The following is a 21,604-nucleotide window of genomic DNA, read 5'->3' on the forward strand; positions in this document are numbered from 1 at the left end:
CGGTGCATTCGCTTTCTGCAAATCCACAAGGGAGGAAGGGACCCACACTGTGCAGACGTACAAACAAACAAACAAACAAATTCACGAATAATCAAACGAACCCAGAACTTAAAAAACTCGTCCCACTCTGACTGGTTGAACAATTGTACGTTTTTGCATCACTCATTCAAAGTTGTTGGTGAGTAATTCGCTAAAATTCTCAAATCTCGCATCCCCACGATAAGATTTTGTCATTTTCACCTGCCGTCGCTTTAAAGCGGTGGAGGTGTCGGTAAATGCCGAAGCAGCTTTTTGTAGGTGGTCTGAGACCCACCATCTTGTGCCGGTTGTTCTTTTACTCTTGTCGTTTTGATTGTGGCCGTTAGACGAGTAAGAAATGCTTTAGAAAACTTCTCCAATAACTAGCTTGGTGCAATAATAAGAGGAAGGTGATCAAATAAACAACTGATTTATTTGTTTGAAATAGGTTTGACTTCACCAAACAATTTGTTGGATTAGTTGATAATTATTACGTTAAAATCAAATCAAATGCAACCATGTGCGGCTCCCTATGCCTCCATTAATGTTCTCCATAAATTATATTTTATCTTCTTATTTCTCTATTATTAAGTTGCTTCCTTTGGTGGATTTTTTCCTTGCACTATATTATTTACATACCACTTCTTTAAGAAATTTTATCCACCAATTTTCTTCGTCTACAGCCTACAAATATCAAAGTATTTCAGCGTAGGCTGATATCTTTAGAAAAAATAAATCCTCTTCTTTTTATCTTTTTTATCTTTTTTTTTTTTTTTTTTAAGATAAAGAACTGTTATCCAATAATGCTTTGTCATATTGTGTCAATCTTTAGACATTTAACCTTGCTTTTATATATATATATATATATATATATTTGAAAAACAGCCTTGGTGTTATTCATGTATGTATTACTTGCAAGGTGAAAAGCTTGTAATAGAAGCTTCAAGTATCAAGTAATATAAGTTATTAGAATAACTGTATGAAGATATTTTTTAGAAACACTTGTAAACAAAGCTTGGTAACTAAGACATCAAGAACAGTATTGAAAAAGATTTTTGACAAGACTTGTTGACCAAATTATTAGAAGAAGCATCTAAAAAATTGTTTAGAGCACAACAATTGATAAAATAATACTAAATGGATATGCATATGTATATATATATATATATATATATACATATATATATATATACATACAAATCTGACTTGTCTTGTATGGTTTATTCTACAAAACTGATTATTTTAGGATAATTCAGTTTAAAAAACAATCATGACTTAGAATTCAACAATCTATTTCAAGTAGCTTCATATGAATGTTTTATTTACATTTAAAAAGTACTAATATAACTTAGTGTATTTGTAACATAAAAATCAGTAATAAAATACTTTTTATTATTTATATTACATCTAACTTCACAACTTCTATTCTTGTAAAAGCATTATTTTATGCTAACACATTTGTTTTGTATATTGAATTTGTAGTTATTTGTATCACTACTAAATTAAATAAAGATTTAAAGTGGATGTTCAGAAGATAATTTGAGATGGTTTATATTAAAGAAATTAAATGTAAATTTCTTGTAGTTTAACGAAATGAAATAAAAAAAATCACAATTTATATTATTATATGAAAAATTAAATTATTTATTTTATATTATCTACTATATTTAAGAAATTGTTTATAGAATATATACATATATATTTTTTTTTAAGTTTTGAAATAGTTTAATAGTAAATGATGTAATGAATTTTACTATGATGTTTTTTTAATAAATATGATGCTAATTGAGCTCATGTAGGATGTTAGAGCATTAAATATTCTTATTTTGAATATATCATTAAAAATCCTTCATACACATGTGTAACTCCTAAAAGACATTATATTAGACATTATGTATTTGACTGGTACTTCATTGGTTAATTTAACATTACTAATTGGCAACTTAAATACACCACTAATTAGGGGTATATCCTGTAAGTGTTACAACATATTAAGATTGTTCTATGGTTTAATAAGACAAATATTTTAAAATCAAGTGGACTTTATTGGTGACTTATTGATATTATGCTTGTAATAAAATATCATCATTGTTATATCATAAGTAGCTAAATCCAAAGCTCATTTTAAGTTTTTTTAGAACTAAGAAAATTTAACAAAACCAGGTGGTAAATCCAGTTTTATATAAACAAGAATATATATATTTATAAAATTAATTTTATAATGTGATGCCATTATACTGTCATGTTGGTTTATTGTCAATTTCATATTGTATTTATGACTAGATCAAACACATACATTGGCATCTATGACATATATAATATGAAATCTAATATAAATATAAGCCACAGTTTGTTGTAATCTGAGCACAGTTTCATTGTCCCCACAATGACCAAATCAAATACAGATACTGTTTGTGAAAGTAAATGTTCGATGTATTTGTAAATAAATGCATCACCATGTAAAACAATTTTTAATTTATGAGGGAATTTTCTCTTAAGGATTTTAAACAAACACAGATTAGAATTTTATTTTCTCTTGGTTACGTAATTTAGTTCAAAATCCATAGGGTTCTAGAATTCTAATGTTTTTATATCTTTTAGCATGTTAAATAGTTACCAATATATAAATACAAATAAAATATTGCTAGTGTCATCATAGTTTTTGCTATTGGCACCACAATTTGACATCCACCATGTGACATCACAATTTTTGCTATTACCACCTTAGGTTTTGCTATTGCCACCATAATTTGCCATCCACTCAATATATTATATTATTTTTTATTATTATAAAAAATATAAATACTAATCATATATATATTTAAAATTATATAAGAAGAAATTTTTATTTTAATAAAAATAAATAAATAATTAATAATGATAAATTGTGGTCATTGTAGCAAAAATTGTAGTAGTATTAGCAAAATTATATATATATACATATATAATTCTTTTGGATTTAAATTTATAAACAACAAAAAAATCATAATTTTTTGTAATAAATATAAATATATAATCATTTATAATAAAAAAAAATTCTTTGATTTTAAGTTTATGTTTCTAATAGATTTGTTATATCTTCATGCCTCATTTTATTCAGGCTTATTTATCCTTGCTACTTATACTAATATTCTGCAAAACTCTTATTCTTACTGAAGTTCCAACCTTAACATAGATGTTTCTTTGTGAAAATAGATTTTAACACTTGTGTTAGATTTTAGTTATTTGGTGTGAAATAATTAAAAAATGAAAAAAAAAATTATATATGAATATACATGTCAAAGAAGATAAATAAAAAGACATTTGATAAACCTTAAAATTTTGTTTTTATGATAACTTCAACTTATGAATTATATAATCAACATGCGTTTTATACAATAAAACCTATGCAACTATAAAAAAATTTATCAATTTGTAAAACTTTAAAATCATCAAGACTATACATTTGTGACTTACTTCAAAACATCTTTTTTTTCACAAACATATAATGGAAGAAGATTCTAAAAGATTTTAGAAGGTCCCAAAAGGTTCAATTAGGCTATATAAAGTTCTAGAAAATTCTCAATGAATTTCAAGAAGTATCTCATATGTTCTCATAGAGTCTAAAAAAACTTTTTAAAGATCCTAGAAGGTTTAAGGAATTTTACATGATTATAGAAGGTGCTTGGAGGCTTGTTTTACCTCCAAGTATTAAAAAAACTTCTTAAGCAGCTTCCTTGCACCTAATATGTATATGAGTTGAGACTAAGAGGATCCATAGTCTTGACTTTACAATCCATATGGCTCAACTTGAGCTTTTTGATCATATTTTGATGCCTTATTGTAGCTCCTTCTTTATGATGTAAAATAGATTTTTTTGTTTTTTATTTTTATTTTTATTTTTTATATATATTCTTAGAATCTTATTTTTGAATTTTTAATGTATTTATGATAATTTATCAAAACTCATATAATATAATATTGGAGCTAATTCTTTTTTAATAGAGAGTAGTTTATCTCTCATTTGAAAAATAAAATTGTACTCTAAAGGTTGTAAAATATTCTCTTCTAGACTAATATTGTTATTATTTTTTTGTATTTATTTGTTTCTAGTTTATTTCTATAGTAGAAGATAAAGAATTTAATGTAAAAATTTTTATAACTTTTTTTTAGATTCAAGTGTAAATGTTCTTCAAGCAGTGAGAGTCAAGACAAAGATCTTGTCTAAATAAAATGAAGAACTTAATATAACTATATATAATGGTCAAAGATTAGAATCACCTTGGCTACTACAACAAGTCATTTTAGAAATTCTACTATTAAGGTCTACTTTACTAGATGATATATATTTTCAAGGTGCCATTTTAATGTTAAAAACAAAAGAACTAAGAATTAATCTTTCAAAGACATTTGATATAACTTGTTAGAAGTTCTGTGGCTTTTTAAATCAAATATAAATTTTTATTATATTTTGTCTTTAATAATATTCTATAAAATTATCTTATATTTTCTATTTTTAACTTTTCTTTTAAATTAAGATTTATCTTTGTTTATTCTATTACTTAAGAAGAATTCTCTAATATTGCATAACTTTGAAATATTTTGGTGGCATTTGAAGAAGAATTTGATGAACATAATAAGATTTATTTTTCAACAATCAAGATTTGAAGCCTTTGACAAAGAACACATTCCACATTGGTTTATGTCTCAGATTTTTACAATTAGCATGTAATATAAATTAAGGAGAGGATTCATTAATAAGCCAATTTTAATAGGAATTACAAGACAATGTAAATATATCTAACCTATTGTTGAATATATCTAATATTTAATTATTCTATGAAGCCATTAATTAAGTTGTAAAGTGTAATAACCAACTTTCTTAATATTAACAAGATAAATGTCTATTATTTATGCCAAAATTTTATTTGGCATCTTTTAAATCTAGTAAATATTTTAAAGGAAAAAGATATGTAGATTGATGTGATTTACTTCAAATTATTTTTTGAGCGAGAAAAGATATATTAAAGAAAATATTACATGTGTTTATATTATAGAAAATTTTGACATAAGTTTGATAATTACCACAATATCATTGACATATACATTAAATGATAAATGTGATTGTATTACAAAATCCTTTATAATAACATAAGGATGTTTAATCACAGTAGAGACTATATATTTGGAATTTTTTACTTCACAAATCAAAAAGTATCATCTTTTTGGAAATTTTAAGATATATTTGAAAAGAAGAATATAGACATATTGCCAAAACATCATCTATATAATTATGCTCTTAATCTTTTAGATGGTCCACAACCACCTTTTGGTCCAATTTATATATTGGAAAAAAACAAGCTTAGAGCATTGAAAGAATATATTGATGGAAATTTAGCAAAGAACCTTATTTAACACTTTAAATATCTTAATGACATACTATTTTCTTCATGAAGAAAAAAGTTGGATCTTTGTATACATATATTGACCACCACAATATCAAAAAAGTAATGATAAAATATTATTATTTTTTACCATTGATATCTAGGCTTCTTGACTAATTGATCAAATTAAGATCCATTTTAAAATAAATTTTTGGAGAGCTTATAATCTAACTTGCATCTAAAAAAGAAAAAAAAAATATTATTTTTTTATATAAGATATGGATGTTTTGAGTATAATGTTATGCTTTTTGGTCTTAAAAATGTACCAATTATTTTCTAACATTTGACAAATGATTTATTTTTTGAATTCTTTGATGACTTTATTATATGCTATATAAATAATATTTTAATTTATTTAAAGACTCTAGATGAGCATAAATGACATATCTTCCTTGTCATAGTGGATTATATGCCAAATTAAAAAAAAAAAAATGTATTTTGTGATTTCCAAGTAGAAAGTTTTGGCTATATCATATTAAATAAAAGCTTAATGATAGATTCAAAGAAGATTAAGACCATTAATAAATAGGAAATTTAAAAATTCTTATATTATGTCTAATATTTTTTTAGATTTGAAAACTTTCATAGAATCTTTATCAATAATCATTCTCAAATAGCTATTCTATTTGCACAATTAATATGAAATGATAAGCTTGAATGGAGATCAAAAGCCACAAAGTCTTTAAATAATTAAAATAATAATTATAGCTTCCACCTTGATCTATCCTTACTTTTTAAAATTATATTTTATAAAAACTAATACCTAAGCTTTGTATTGGAAGCAATCTTGTTACAACTTAGAAGAGAAAGAAGACTATATTTTGTTATATTTTATTCCAAAAAATTCTTAATTACAAAGAAAAATTATGAAATCAACAACAAGGAACTTCTTGCTATTGTAGATTTCTTCCAAAAATAGTTCTATTTTTTCAAAGATGCTTTATATCTAAAGATTCTATATACAAGTCACAAGAACCTTAAGTATTTCTTATTGATTTCTGTTCTAAATTATTTTCAAGTCTATTGGAGCATGTTTTTGTCATGTTTCTACTTCAATACTACATATCAACTAAAGAAGCAATAAGGACTATCAAATTCTCTATAAACGTAATCATAACTTATGCTCTTAAAAGAAGATGCAACATATAATCAATAATTGACAACACTCTTGAAACTCAAGATTTTTTTTTATTATAGCAATTGTTATATCAATTCCAATAGATCTTTTTTTTCTTCATTAGATTTGTACAATCTTAATTAAATACCTTTTAGTTTTTGATATTAAATCTTATTCCAAAGCTTCTTCAACTTCTACCAATTCTAAAACAAAAATGGTTTTTTATTTTTATAAACTTCATCACAAATCTCTTACCAATAAATTTCTTTGATACCATATATGTAATTTTGAATAATTTATAAAGATAGCATATTTTATTTCTTTTAAAAAATATTAATAATAAAAAAATTACCAAATTCTTTATTAATAATGTCTATCAATACTATGAATTTCTAGATGATATTAAATTAGATCAAGGAATATACTTTATATTTAAGTTTTGAAAGTCATCTTTAAATTTTTTTGAATAATTATTAAGCTTTATTTAGCATTTTATCTATAAACTAATTTCCAAATGGACTAAATCAACCAAATCTTAGAACTAAACTTGAGATATTCCATTAATTACTAACAAGACAATTAGATATCTTACTTGTCTTTATCAAAGTTTGTTTACAATAAAATAATACATATATCTATTTAAATCTAACTATGGTTGATATATAAAATTAGATATATTATTTATTGGTAGATTTGATAATCTAATAGTAAATAACTTTATAAATTGAATAACTCATATCCAAGCTACTTTAAAGCTTCAATTAGGAGAAATCTAAGGACACTATTGTGTAGTAATACAACCATTAGGTGAAAGAAGAAAGAAATTACTTTATTATAGAAGAGCCTAATTAAAAAGATATATTAAAAAAATTTAAATAAATAATAGGCAAGTAGTAAAATTTATTAGTATTAGAATTGTTTTTATGAAATTGGATTCTATTCATTTTGTAAAGCCATAAATAAAGCAAATCAAGGTAGATTAGAAAAATAAAGGATATAAGTATGTGTAAGAAATAATTAAGGATTTATTTTAGCAAAAATTATCTCAAGAAGATAAGAATTGATACCCTAAGATGACAAGTTGCCAACTAGGATTGAAATCAAATCCTAAGGTATAAAACCGAGAATTTTAGGCAACTTTGGGATATTTTTTATAAATCAAAGAAAACTTAAGAAGAGATTTTCGAATATTAGTTTCATGTTATTTGGATTAATATTGAAATTTTGAAGGATTTTCGAAGTTAGTAATGTACTTAGTAGATTTAGATTTTGAGAAATAAAAATATGTTTACAAATTTTATATAAATTAATTTTGAGGGATTTGAATACTTATTAAATTTTTGTGAGCTTTACAAAGTCAGGGTTGTTTTGGATGACTTTGTTTTGTATTGAATAAAAAAGAAATTTAATTTTGGCCAATTGTATAGAATTTCTAATAGATCCATTAGTAAAATTTAGTAGATTTGTAAATGCATTTGTGTTGAATATGTGTTTTCAATTTGAGCTTAGTTTAATAGTCAAATCAAATGTAAGTGAGGTTCAGGGGAGCTAAGGTCTTAGAAATTAGATTATAAAGATTAAAAAGAGTTTCTTAAATTATAAGTAATTTTCTTATTAGATTGAAATAATTTATTTTTGTGAAGATGATTATTTTTTATTTTTTATTTTTTTTCATTTTAAAATATTTTGAGACAAAGTTCACATTTCAATTATAAGGTATTGAGGCTAGAAGTTTCACTTTGAAGTTGGAGAAGGGGGACAGCCAACATTCAAGCAAATAAGAAAAATTTTCATCTATTTTATAAGTAAGATTATCTTTAAGCTTTTTATGCTTGTTTTTAACTAATAAATTGATTTATATAAAAAAATATAATTAAAATTAATAGTTAATATAATAATTATTGAGATTTAAAATTTATTGTGATATTTATATAGGAATTGATTAGGATTTGTTTGAATTTACTTGAGGTTTGATTGAGGCTTTTAACATTTTTTAGGATTATATTAGGATTCTATTAGAATTTGATTAGAGTTTGGTTATAATTCTATAAAGATTTATTTATAATTTCTTTGTAATTTCTTTAGGCTTTTTTAAAGACTTATTTAGGATATGTTGTAATTCCTTTATAATTTCTTAAATATTTCTTTAGGTATTGTTGTGATTTTTTAGATTTCTTTTGTTTTATTTTGTTTTCTTTAAGATTACATTTGATTTCTCTAAGATCTAAATAGGATTTTCTTACGATTGTTTAAGATTTATTTGAAGTTGAATATAATGAGATAAGATTAATTAGATTTTTTGAGATTTCTAAAGTATTTCTAAATACCTTGTGTATTATCTTTGCATTATGAATCTAACTTTAAGAAAAAAATCATTCTTTTCTATAATTAGATTTTTAATACATTTTTAAGGCTAATTTTTACTTAATAGTAATAATTACAACATTAATAAATACATAAGTACCAACTTTAAATTTAATGAATGCACCTCAAAGTGTATTATAATTTCATTGACAACATCCTTATGGACCTAATGTAGCAATATATGTTATGTAATACTCCTATATATCATATTTAAATATGGTATGTGCTAGACTTTGTAGTTTCTTTGTACAAGAAATAGAAGCAATTCCAAAAAGTTTTAAGAATTCAATTCTTATACAAACTAACAAATCTCGAAGTAGTTCCATTCTACCTTAAAATTACAATACATCTTTAATTTAACTAGTTAGATGTGAATCTTCAAGAAGATAATACCATGCCAATTAGGCCATATCAACTAAGCATTTTTTGTTGTCAACTTCAAAAAAAAGAATCACTTGAATCAAGAAGACATTAAAGAATATCCAACATTTGCTTTGTGGTAATTGTCATTGAAATAGAACTTACTTATGAAAGACAAACTGAAGTAATTTTTGAGGGATTGCTTTGCAAAAAAAATACATAAATTCATGCTTGGTTTGTAGTAGAAGGTGTTAATTACTATTGTTGGTTGCAAAGACTAATGAATCTTTTCACTTACAAAAGACAACTTGAGTATGTAGTAGATACCATGTGGCACATCTTTGACTTTCTTTGCCTTTGATCAACTTCAATTCTATTTCTTCTCATGAAACTCAAGGCTAAAAGAAGATGTGATGTTATAGACATATAATGGAAGAAGAGTCTAAAAGATTTTAGAATGCTCTTATTAATTTTGAAAAATTCTTAATATATTCTAGTACATTCTAAGAAGCTTCAAAAAGGTCTTAGAAGGTTTGAAAGAATCTTAGATGCTCGTAGAAGGTTATTAGAGACTTGCTTACTTTGAAGAATTAAAGAAACTTTTCAAGGAGCTTCCTTGCACCTAATATATATAGGAATTGAAGTTGAAAGGATTGGTAGTCTTGACAATGCAATCCATTGGGCTCATCTTGAACCTTTTGGTCTTATTCTTGTACCTTCTTGTAGCTCTTTATTTGTGATTTAAAGTGAATCTCTTTTGTTTCATTTCTTTGAATTCTTGGAGTTTTGTCCTACCCAAGTGCTATGTCTATAACATTTCTAACACAAAAAAGAATCTTATATACTAATCACTATACATAAACCATACAAGCAACTATTGTTCTTGAATATAGTCCACTTCAAATGAATGTTATTCTTTAACATTCCTAAAGAATGTTGTTTCGAAAAATGCAGATTAATTCGAAATGATAACACCAATCATCGTAAAATTGAGAAGCAAGGAGGAAACGAATGAATTCATCCACACATTAATTAATTAATTTATCCCAACATGTTCAAAACAGCAGGAGGGGAGGGGAAGAGGTGGGAGGCAGCGGGCAAGCCTGCCCGACGTTGGCAGGGCAGGGCAGGGCAGGGCTGCGAACCATGAGCGGGGTGGCCACAGTAGGCTCTGAGCAGATAAGCCCCCCCCCCCCCCCCCCCCCCCCCGCCATCGCTACTACCGCCATCCACGTCGCCGATCTTCCTATTCAATCAACCGCAGTGGGAATCCATCGTCACGGGCCCTCCACACCTGCTGTAGTAGTAGTTGTTGTTGTTGCTGCTGCAATTCTGTTCACAACCTCGAGTTGCAAGGTCACACGGAGGTGGCAGCTCGGCCAATTATCACCAAGGTAACTGGGAATTGTGCAAGCATTGCTCTCTCACTCTCACTCACTCTCTCTGCACGGAATAATATTTCACCAGTCCTGGTCCTGTTAATTCCATTGCCAGTGTTGGTGGGCACCCCCACGAATTTTCGAGACGGGTGTGCTTGGGAGTACATGCGGAATTCCACATTCTGTGCGACTGCTGGTGTCAGAGGCGGTGATGTCTGGCAGTGAATTGGAGGTATTGTTGCTAGGCTGGAGGCGTTGTGGAGGCAATTAGGTTTGATAGAGAGTAGGCAAGTGAGTCTAATTTAGCGGATTTGAAGATTTTGGTGCATTTTTGGTAAATTGGATTTTGGCGGGGATGGCGGCGCCCGCTTTGTCAGTGCTACTAGAGCGGAGCCCCGCAAGTGCTCTGTATGCTTCCGCTGCAGACTCGAGCTCGCGTTCTGGCGCTTGGATTGCTGGGAGTGCAGCGGGAGGGCTGGTGCTTATGCCGGTGCCGCGGTTGCGACGGAGTATGTCTATGGCATGCTTGCGATCTTCCGCCCGCTCTTTGCTGCGCGCGGCTGCGACTGTGAGTGTTCTATGCCTGGGTTGTGTGTTGGAGGCTTGTCGTTGCTGTTGACAGCTGTTTTTGTTGATTGTGCACTGCAAGAAACGCCGAATTCCGAGATGGATGTCAGTGAGAGGTATGCGCGAATAGCTATGTGCTGAGGATTTATTTGTCAGCCTTTCTTGGTTGTTGGAAGTTGAGGGAATCCAAGAGTATTGGCGGTTGGATCAGTAACAATCAGTTGTTATCTTAAAGGGGATATTCTCTGGATAGGATGAATTACAAGGCAGGTCGAATTCGGTTGACTTTTGGACATGTTAGTATTGCCGGGGCAAGGATGGCGTGCTCTCTAAACTGGTACTTTGAACGCAGTCAACAGGAGTGTCCGCTAAATGTGTCGTGCGTTACCACGGTTTTTTTTTTCCGGTTTTTTTTTTTTTTTTTTTTTTTTTTTTTCAGGAGAGATTGAAAGTATATATTCGGTTCGGCTCGATCGCTTCAATTGTAGAGCTTGATGGTGTTCATGCTTGATGGTGCTCATTTGCAGTTCTGGAGATATATTCCTTCAGGTTAGGGCTTTGCAGATTGCCATCATTTGACAATAGCATTTAGTGTTATCTTGCAGGTCTTATTCAATCTCCTTTTGATGAGCACTCGCTGATGCAGTTTTTCTTCAGGTCCGAGGACTAATTCTTATGTCTCTTAGATATTTGCCACCGGTGATATACACATGTTTTTTCTATTCGTGTGTAGCTGTTTAGCAATCACGATTTTTTGAGGACATGTGAATTTTTTCTAGTATCGAGAGAGGACATGATCATACGTTTATAGAAGATTGCTTTTAGGCAAGAGTTCATTACAATTTTTCCTTCATCTCTTTAGATTGTTGCAGATTCGAAGAACTTGCCCTGAACCGGTTACTTCTGCTTTGCTGAAGCAAGTACGTATTGGCTAAGTGGAGGATTAGTCCTCATCGTGTAGTATTTGAATCAATTGGATAGCTGAGCGGTAGTTAGGGTTGTCACAAATGTCTCTTTTATTTTAGTAGACGAGTGATGTTTATCTACTCTCGAGTTGGAAATGTAGACGCCTGCTTTGCGATCCCTCTGTGGCCGGATTTTAATGTTAGGGGTCTGCCCAACATTCGCAGATTTTTTCCAATTCTTTGTTTGTTTGCGTATTAACACGGACAGATGCGTGACGTGAAGTTTCGCATGAATATAATGATTTCTATCTTGGAGAGCTGCATCAGACTGCAAGGGTTTGGATTTATTGTTTGGTTAAGACTGCGTCATGTGATAGACTGCTGATCACAGTATTCTACAGCCTCGTTGAACCCTCACAATTCTTTGGATGCATTACACAAACATCTGAATGCTTTGTGTGTAACATGCGTCAATTTCAGAAGAATCCGACCTTCAAATCAGCTCGGGTCCAGCGTGGTATCGTTTCTAGGCAGACTTTGAGGGCCAGTCCTCTTTCCAGGAGTGTCAGGGTAAGTTCCATGCACAAATTTTTGCAGTTCAGTTTTATCTGCTATTCCTTGCTTTTGTAAATTTATGAGGGTCTCTATTAGTTCGAGATCCTTGACTCGATTAAGATAATTCAATTGTCTTCTTTCAGGCACTTGGCTCACAGTCATATTTCAGCAACAATCTTCTTCACTTGCGGGTAAATTGATCCAGCGTACTGTGATTTGGTCATCATTCTTTTCTTTTCTTTTCTTTCTTTGAAAATTGTTCACTTGTGTGTTAGATTATAAGGCGGGTTGCCGCACTTTTCTTCAGGTATGTTGTACTCTTAGTAGTTTGGGATAGTAATTATTTCTTCGTTTCTTTCCCCAGGATTCGGTGTCTAGTCGTGTTCAGTGTACATTAGCAGCCCAGCCTCAGGACACCATGGCGAAGGATGAGGTTGTCAAGGAGGGTCCCAAGGAAATCTTTCTTAGGGATTACAAGGCACCAGATTATGCTTTTGAAAAGGTGATTCTAGCGGGCTATTCCAGCTTCACTGCTTTCGTTTGTGTGCTTTCACATTTGCTGTTTAAGGGTTTGCTGATTATTTGTATTAAATATGTTTAGATGCTGTGATATTTTTCTTGCAGGTAGATTTGAAATTCGAGTTGGGGGAGGAGAAGACATTAGTTACATCCAACATTCGCGTCCTTCCTAAATCTTCTGGTAATGACCTCTTATGAATGTGCACTTGTTCCGCTGGCAGTTAATTGAAGCTTTTTTGGGGTATGATGCGTGTGTCCTGGACTACGTTTAGTTAACGTGGTCCATTAGATTTTAGTTTGCAGCTGCAATTGACTTTCGTCCTTTGTTTGTTGTCAAATTATTTCGTCATTGTTATTCAGGAGACTGTTGTGACATTCGCTGTCAGTCAACTTTACAAGTGTCGCAAGTATAGTTATTTGATAAAGCGTTTTCTGTTCACAGGTGCCCCATTGATACTTGACGGTGACTCAAGCTTGAAATTAGTTACTTTGAAAATCAATGGCTCATCCGTACCGGTAAGTTAGTTAGGTCTCCTTTACTTAATATTTCTGTCTGTTCATGAATTGTTTGGTGTTGAGCAATATCATGTTTTCATCTTTTCATTCTTTTATATCCAGTGAATTCTAGCTAGTCTTTTATGAGCCATATTAATTTTCTCATCGCAGCATTCTGGTCTGGAATTTGGTTCCTGGTAACGCTTGTCATTTTCTTGTTTGAGTTTGGCATGGATGTTTTTGACCTATGCTGAAAAGCGTCCGTTCTAACCTCATGCAGGAGGAAGATTTTAAGATCACTCCGCGGAAATTGCACTTGACTTCACTGCCTACTGGTCCCTTTGAGTTGGAAATTGTGACCGAGATCGAGCCACAGAACAACACTTCTTTAGAAGGGCTGTACAAGTCATCTGGGAATTTCTGCACCCAATGTGAAGCAGAGGGTTTCCGCAAGATCACCTACTACCAGGACCGTCCTGATGTTATGTCTAAGTTCACAACACGCATAGAAGCCGATAAAGCCCTTTACCCAGTGTTGTTGGGTAATGGCAACCTGATCGAGGAAGGTGACTTAACAGTAAGTCGCTCAACATTCATTTCTTGCTGCGAAAGTGGCATGCCCAACCGTGCAATGCTAAATTCACCATTTGAATTTTATTATTATTATTATTATTATTATTATTATTATTATTATTGTTATTTATTTATTAATATTTTCTGCGTTGCTGATGTTAAAGTGAATGTATTAGGAGTAAATTTATTTCTCTGATTAGCATGCTGCTGGGTCGCAGGATGGCAAGCATTATGCAGTGTGGGAGGATCCATGGACCAAACCTTGCTACTTATTTGCACTGGTAGCTGGTCAACTTGTAAGTCGTGATGATACTTTCACCACTATGTCAGGCCGCAAAGTCGTTCTACGAATTTGGACTCCTCCACAAGATATTCCTAAGACCGACCACGCAATGAAGTCTTTAATCAATTCTATGAAATGGGACGAAGAGGTGAGATTCTTCAATATATTTCCTAACTTAGGTAGGATGCATTCAACTTCGGTGCCAAGTCTTCATTCATGGGTAGAATTCTTGTCAAATCGAATTTGTAGGGGTGAATATGTTGTACTTACAGGAATCAATATTCATATGCTTGTGTTGGACCAGTGAACCGAAGACTTAAAGGACTCATCTTCTTACGAGACTTGTCCCTTTAGACGGAAATACTTGTTTATCTGCGTAGATATTTGCATAGAACCATCTGTAAATTGTTTATTGGTAGCACATGAGTTATGTCTGATTTTGATATCGTTGAGCAGGTATTCGGCTTGGAGTATGATCTAGACCTCTTCAACGTTGTTGCTGTGCCAGATTTCAACATGTGAGTATGCTAACTTCTACAATTTTCGACCTTGTTGCCCAGCGTTACATTATGGTGGTATTCAAATTTCAATGTTTGGTGGAATTTCGAATAAGTGATGATAGCTTGTGTTAATTCGAATTCATTTGGTGCTAATTTTTACGGGTTTGCTACGGCGTGGTTATTGCCTATGGTTGACAGGGGTGCTATGGAGAATAAGAGTTTGAACGTAAGTATTGCTGTCTATGCTACGCAGAGTATCCACTTATGTCCATTGCAATATTTATACTGCTTGGATTATGAGTGTTGAGATTGTTGCACTTCCGAACAGTGGTGTGTGAACTTCTGGAAGCTTGGTTCGATTATACATTATGCCACTTGCACATCTTGTTTGCATTAACCATGTGGAGCTGAACATTTTCTACCCTTCATTCTGTGGTTATTTTAATACGTGTGTCACATAATACATATTTAAATAGATTTTCAACTCGAGGTTGGTTTTGGCGTCTCCTGAGACAGCCACAGACTCAGACTACGCTGCTATTGAGGGTGTTATTGGCCACGAGGTACACTGCTCCTCTGTGACTATGTTGCTATATGTTGCTCATAAGAGCTATATACTTTTTTTTAATCTGTCGAATCTTATCATAATTAGTCAGCAATTAACAGGTTAGTGGTTCTGAGTGTATCCCGGGGATTGTTTGTGCTGAATAGTGTGCTCTATTTAGTTCATCGTTGATGACTACTGAAGTACTCTTCTGATTGATCTGCGCGGTCTGGAAATGCAGTATTTTCACAACTGGACAGGAAATCGGTATGTACCGGGCAACATTTCACCTGAGAAAATTAAGTGGATTTGTTACTGTAAGTTGCAAATGTGTGTGTGTATATATATATATATATATGCACGCATTTGCAGTGGACCCGTGGAATGAACATTCTGCTCTGTTTTGTGTCTTGGAATATCTTGTGATCATTTCAAAATAGGGCTTCATAATTCTTTTGCGTTTGAACAGGGTGACATGCAGGGATTGGTTTCAGCTTAGTTTGAAGGAAGGTCTTACTGTATTTAGAGATCAGGTAAGGAGTTTTTGAATACTATCTAGATCATATTTTTAATTATGTATTGGAACGTTTTACAGTTCTTTTTTGTATAGTTCATGGTGGTTAGTCTTCTTAAATGCATGTTGGGTGCAGGAATTCTCATCTGACATGGGTAGCCGTGGAGTAAAGCGTATTTCTGATGTGTCCCGGCTACGAATTTCTCAATTTCCTCAGGTTAGTATTCGATTCACACTTTGTTTTTGATAGATTTCAAATTTTTTGTTTTTACGAAAAATCTCTGGCTGGTTCCTTTCAAAGAGTTGTGGTAGCTTTTCTTAGAGGGTTGTACTGTTAAGTTTTGCCTGCATACTTTCATGGCTGACTCTCGTATCTCTTTTAATGGCCGCTCTTGCTTCTGGCAGGATGCTGGTCCGATGGCACATCCTGTGCGACCTCAGTCCTATATAAAGATGGATAACTTCTACACCGTTACTGTTAGTTTTCTTAATCTCACCTTCGCAAGTTTTCTGCTATTTTTCATTATTATTTGTTAATGTTTGGTGGTTTGTATGATAGAATGGGACTAATCATGACTTTGTCGTTTGCATGGTAATTCTGTTGCGGCCATGGCGATTCATGATGATGGATTGCAGGTTTATGAGAAGGTAGTCCTCATTTCAAACGTTCCTCAACTTAATTAAAGTTATTTTAGTTTTTAAGCATTTCTTAATTAACTTTATATCTCGACCTGCAGGGTGCTGAGGTCGTCCGTATGTATCAGACTTTGCTTGGAAAGGAAGGCTTTAGAAAGGTTTATCATCTTGCCCTCTTTAATTTGGATAACGAAGTTGAAGTCTTTTTTGCATGTTTTAATTGCTATGTATATGTAATAGTTTCTCATTGGCCGGGTTTACGTCAATTTTTTCGTGGGTTTACTCTGCGATGAGTTTTTCGAGATGTCTTCCCAGTTAGAGGATATTTAAACCCTCTTCAGATGTAAGCACGCCTTCTTTCTTAAGTATGTGGTATTAAGAGTCTGGTTCGAATCGGGGCTTCAGGGTATGGATTTGTACTTCCAAAGGCACGATGGTCAGGCTGTTTCTTGTGAGGAATTTATGGCGGCCATGTTTGATGCCAATGATGCGAAGTTCCCTACGTTCCCTCTTTGGTAAGTTGGTCCTGATATAAAATAATTTTGAGCTTCGTTCTGCTGCAGTCGTAAGTAAATTATTTCACCTTGGATTTTATTTTTGTAATAGTTGGTCGCATTTTGTTTATACGTTTCTTTCTTGTTTTCATTTCAACTGAAATTTATCCTTGATCCTCTGTCCCTCATTGAACCATCACTTTCTTTCTCTAATTGATTGTAGTATACTCGTGGTTTTCCAGGTATGCTCAAGCAGGTACTCCGATTCTGACTGTCACCACCTCTTATGACGCTGATGCGCAATCTTTCACGATCAAGTGCAAGTATGTGCTATAAACCCGTTAGATGTAGTTGTTAGCATTGAAAGCACATTCTTGTCTTTCTTGAAGCTTTATGTGACCTTTTTATTTGTTCATCGTAAGAGTGGTGGTTAACTGCAAATTCTCTTATCTACAAGTTTTCTTGTGATGCACTATCGCTGTGGACTACATATGTTCTATTACTAATATAGTTTTTGATTGTATAGGCAAGAAGTTCCCCCCACAGCAGGCCAGCCACAGAAGGAGCCAATGCTTCTACCTCTGGCTGTGGGACTTCTTGACTCACAAGGAAATGACATGCGTCTGAGCTCTGTTAAGGATGGCGCTTCACTTCACAATTTGAGCAGTTCGGATGGTGATTTTACCACTACTGCTGTATTGCATGTTGACAAGGTAACATTCTTTGGTCCGGGGTTCAACTTTATCAGTACGGTGCCTGTTGGAAGTTTTGAAGAAGTATTTTTGTAAACCAGACTGACAAAGTTGGGGCTCCAGCAGTGGTTGTACTAGCATTTTATGAATCGGTTATTCAATCTTTTTCTAACGTTATGACTTTATCTTTAGGCCGAGCAAGAGTTTACATTTTTGGGCATTACTGAGAAGCCAGTCCCATCATTGTTGCGGAACTTCAGTGCGCCGGTGCGCCTAGTCTCTGATGTTACAGATGACGAGCTATTTTTTCTCCTGGCTCATGATTCTGATCAATTTAACAGGTAATTTTGGCAATAACTTTCGTGTGCTTCAGTTTGATACACCCCAGATCTGCATAAGCAATAATTTGAAGTCTGGGTTGACGTGCTCTGTATACGTCATTGGATTGCTCACGCTGTGTTGGGGTGAGGACAGGTGGGAAGCTGGTCAGACTCTAGCTCGCAAGCTTATGCTGGACTTGATTTCTAAGCAACAGAAGGGAGAAGAGCTTAACGTTAACAGTGCTTTTATTGAGGGCATCCGCAGTACCGTAACGAACTCCTCCCTCGACAAGGTAAGTAGGAAAGTGAATATTTTCCTGCTGTTTCCAACTGTAGTTTATCTTGAAGCCAGGGGATGCTGTGCCTTCCACGTCTTATTCTTCTTTATTTATTTATTTATTTTTGATTGCAGGAGTTTGTGGCGAAATGTATGTCGTTACCTGGAGAAAGTGAGATTGCCGACCTTATGGAGGTGGCTGATCCAGATGCCATACACACTGTTAGACGGTTTGTTATTAAACAAATTGCTGCGAGCCTTCGCGAGGAACTTCTGAGCACGGTATGATCTAAAGGTTCTACTTCGTAGAGGAATTACTTTAGGTTTGCAGTTTTGTTATGAATGAAAATGTCCACGTCGAACCATCAACGAGGCATGAAGGTGGAGATGATAGTTTCAAAAATAGAGCAAATCCTTATCCTTTTCATATCCCTTCTGGCTAGTGCGTCAGTGATTGATTTTGTTACACTGTGATTCTTGCGAGTCTTCCTCTTCTATCCTTGCATTCCTCAAGGTGCCTTTATGTACCTTCTTTGAACTTGGAACAATTTGCTCACCAAATCAATTTTGCTTAATCGGTTCGGGTTTGCTTGTGATGCACATAATGAAAATTACTTAGTGCGCCTCTACATCTAGTTATGAAAGTTTGTGCGGGTTTTAAATGCAGGTGGAAGAAAATCGTAGTTCTGCTGCTTATGACCCCAGCCACGAGCACAGAGCTCGGCGGTCTTTGAAAAATATTTCATTGAGTACGTATTCTTTCCTTAATCCATGTGAACAGTAATTTGTCTGGCTTGAGTTTTATGTCTAAAAGCTATAGATTGAACGGTCTAAGCGACAATACGTCTAAATTTGTACCTGTTGTAAGGTATCTTCAATTCGATTTGTTTACGCTTCGAGCAGTTGCCAGATTTTAATGCTTTTCACGAACAACTTGAGCCTGAATACGTAAGAGAAACATAGCTCACTTTAAGACGGATTTCGAACGTTTTGTGCAGGTTACATGGCATCTTTGAATGAACCTGAGATAACGGAATTGTTAGTGAATGAATATAAGAATGCTACAAACATGACCGATCAAGTTTCTGCTCTAGCTGCACTCTGTCAGAACCCTGGAGATGCTCGCTCTCAGGCTCTATCAGACTTCTACGACCAGTGGAAGGAAGAGGCTTTGGTAAGTTCTGGCCTAAGACTAGAAAATAGTTTCAAAATACCTTTTGCAGCAAACATATTTTGTAGTTTTGGTGTTAGTAATGATTTTTTCCTCGCACTTCGGTCTGTATGTTGTATCTAACTAAAGGTCCGAACAGGTCATGAACAAATGGCTAGCTTTGCAAGCTATGTCTGATGTTCCAGGCAATGTTGAGCATGTGCGGAGTCTGCTGGAGCACCCTGCTTTTGACATCCGTAACCCCAACAAGGTTTGTTAACATGATTTTTCCTACTTCCTTCGTGCTTTCATCTTGCACTCTATTTGAGTGTTACCTCCTAATGGTTTCTTCTAACTGCACTTTTGTTTCACAGGTTTATTCTTTGATTGGTGGTTTCTGTGCGTCCGCTGTCAATTTCCACGCCAAGGACGGTTCAGGGTACAAGTTTTTGGCCGACATTGTTCTTGAGCTGGATAAGCTGAATCCTCAGGTTTGTTCTTATGATATTTGTCACATTCATTCAGAACATTACGTTTTAGAAGCTTCAGTCCTATTTTCTGTGATTTCGGGCTTATTGCTGTGGTTTTTGTTGTCTGTTAAACAGTATGTCATGCACATTTTGTGATAAATGACCATATCTATTCCACAAGGTGAACTGTACGTATTAATCTTCTGCTATACTTTATGTTTTATGGTTTAGGTTGCATCACGCATGATTTCGGCTTTCACTAGATGGAGGAGGTTTGATGAAGAAAGGCAAGCATTGACCAAAGTAAGTTTCTGTCTTCTTTAATTCGTTTATGTCACTGTCTCTGGTTCATTTAACTTGCAAGACCGGAGAGTCGTGCATCGCTTGTCAAGGCCTCAAATGTTTGATCCAGTATCTCCTGTTCATCTTTCAACCTTGGAACTTTTCCTTTGGCTTTATGACTGAATGTTTCATGTGCAAAATATTCACTGATAATATGTGGGAATGATCTCAGGCACAGTTGGAGCGAATAAAAAGCCAGGACGGTCTATCTGATAATGTTTTTGAGATTGCCTCAAAGAGTCTGGCTTCATAGGATTTGAAGATAGGTGATCGGTGATGCACATTTTTGTTGGTTACAAGAAGCTTGTGCAGATAACGCAAATTTCCTTGGATACTTCTGTACCCATGTTTTTTCTGAGGTTTATATATACATATATACATGCATATATATATATATTGGGACCAAATCAGGGTCAACTCTTTTTCCTCTCGATAATAAATTGTTTTTCTTGGAATCGATTTACTTAGGCTTCCACATTTTGAAGAAAGTGACCCTTAGTGACCGAATCATTTTTTACTTATTTACGAATATAATTTTTTCAGACGAACTTTAGTCTAATAAGTTTATTTTTTAGAGTTCTTGAATGTGCATGTTCTGCAGTAATCAAAATAATATACAGCTCGAGCATTAATTTTTTAGCAGCTCATTGTGCAACCTAAGATATTGTGTTAAATGTTCTTTTGATATATAAAAATGAGAGCAAAGTCTTCAAATTCAAATTTAAACATGCTTGAGTATCAAAGAAATGTGTTATAATTTGTAATCCGTCTGATATAAAACAAAGAAAAAATCGTCATGATTTTATCCTAAAAAGAATTAACATATTTTAAATACAAACAAAAATTTTAAAAATATCTAACTTTAAGGTAAAATATCATATATACCCTTGAAATATGTTGAAGTATTAAGAATATCCATGTATTCTTACTAATAGCAAATCTATTCCTCATTTTGGTGATAATATCAAATCATTCCTTCAACTTGATAAGCTATCACAAGTATTCTTTTTTATATGCAATTGAGGCCCAACTTTCTTGCTTCGGAGAAATCGGTGAGTCCTACATAGACTATGGAATGGCTATTTTTGGAAATGGATGAATCCACAC

The 21,604-nt window shown here is 32.8% G+C and overlaps 1 protein-coding gene across 1 annotated transcript; it reads left to right on the forward strand.

The window, feature by feature from the left end:
* Positions 1 to 275: 275 nt before the first annotated feature.
* LOC112277956 (puromycin-sensitive aminopeptidase) lies at positions 276 to 20,952 on the forward strand. The gene is made up of 32 exons (XM_073531556.2): positions 276 to 325; positions 10,347 to 10,446; positions 10,592 to 10,676; positions 11,039 to 11,229; positions 12,614 to 12,703; positions 12,832 to 12,879; positions 13,053 to 13,190; positions 13,313 to 13,388; positions 13,650 to 13,723; positions 13,983 to 14,279; positions 14,494 to 14,706; positions 15,015 to 15,076; positions 15,257 to 15,284; positions 15,535 to 15,621; positions 15,844 to 15,869; positions 16,072 to 16,135; positions 16,253 to 16,333; positions 16,522 to 16,593; positions 16,753 to 16,764; positions 16,854 to 16,910; positions 17,158 to 17,267; positions 17,489 to 17,569; positions 17,773 to 17,959; positions 18,131 to 18,279; positions 18,413 to 18,551; positions 18,671 to 18,817; positions 19,203 to 19,284; positions 19,534 to 19,709; positions 19,846 to 19,956; positions 20,060 to 20,176; positions 20,387 to 20,458; positions 20,670 to 20,952. The coding sequence occupies exons 1-32, from the start codon at positions 276 to 278 to the stop codon at positions 20,748 to 20,750; spliced, it is 3,303 nt and encodes a 1,100-aa protein (XP_073387657.2). The 3' UTR covers positions 20,751 to 20,952.
* Positions 20,953 to 21,604: the final 652 nt, after the last annotated feature.

Source organism: Physcomitrium patens, chromosome 26 (assembly GCF_059467195.1).
Source record: "Physcomitrium patens ecotype Gransden chromosome 26, ASM5946719v1, whole genome shotgun sequence".
NCBI lineage: Eukaryota > Viridiplantae > Streptophyta > Bryopsida > Funariales > Funariaceae > Physcomitrium > Physcomitrium patens.

What these genes read in the sequence shown, in the direction of transcription:
- LOC112277956 (XM_073531556.2), top strand. Translation starts at nt 276, where the DNA reads ATGCCGAAGCAGCTTTTTGTAGGTGGTCTGAGACCCACCATCTTGTGC. An exon ending in TGCTGCGCGCGGCTGCGACT is followed by an intron (nt 11,230 to 12,613) that starts GTGAGTGTTCTA and finishes CGTCAATTTCAG; the next exon opens with AAGAATCCGACCTTCAAATC. An exon ending in CTCTTTCCAGGAGTGTCAGG is followed by an intron (nt 12,704 to 12,831) that starts GTAAGTTCCATG and finishes GTCTTCTTTCAG; the next exon opens with GCACTTGGCTCACAGTCATA.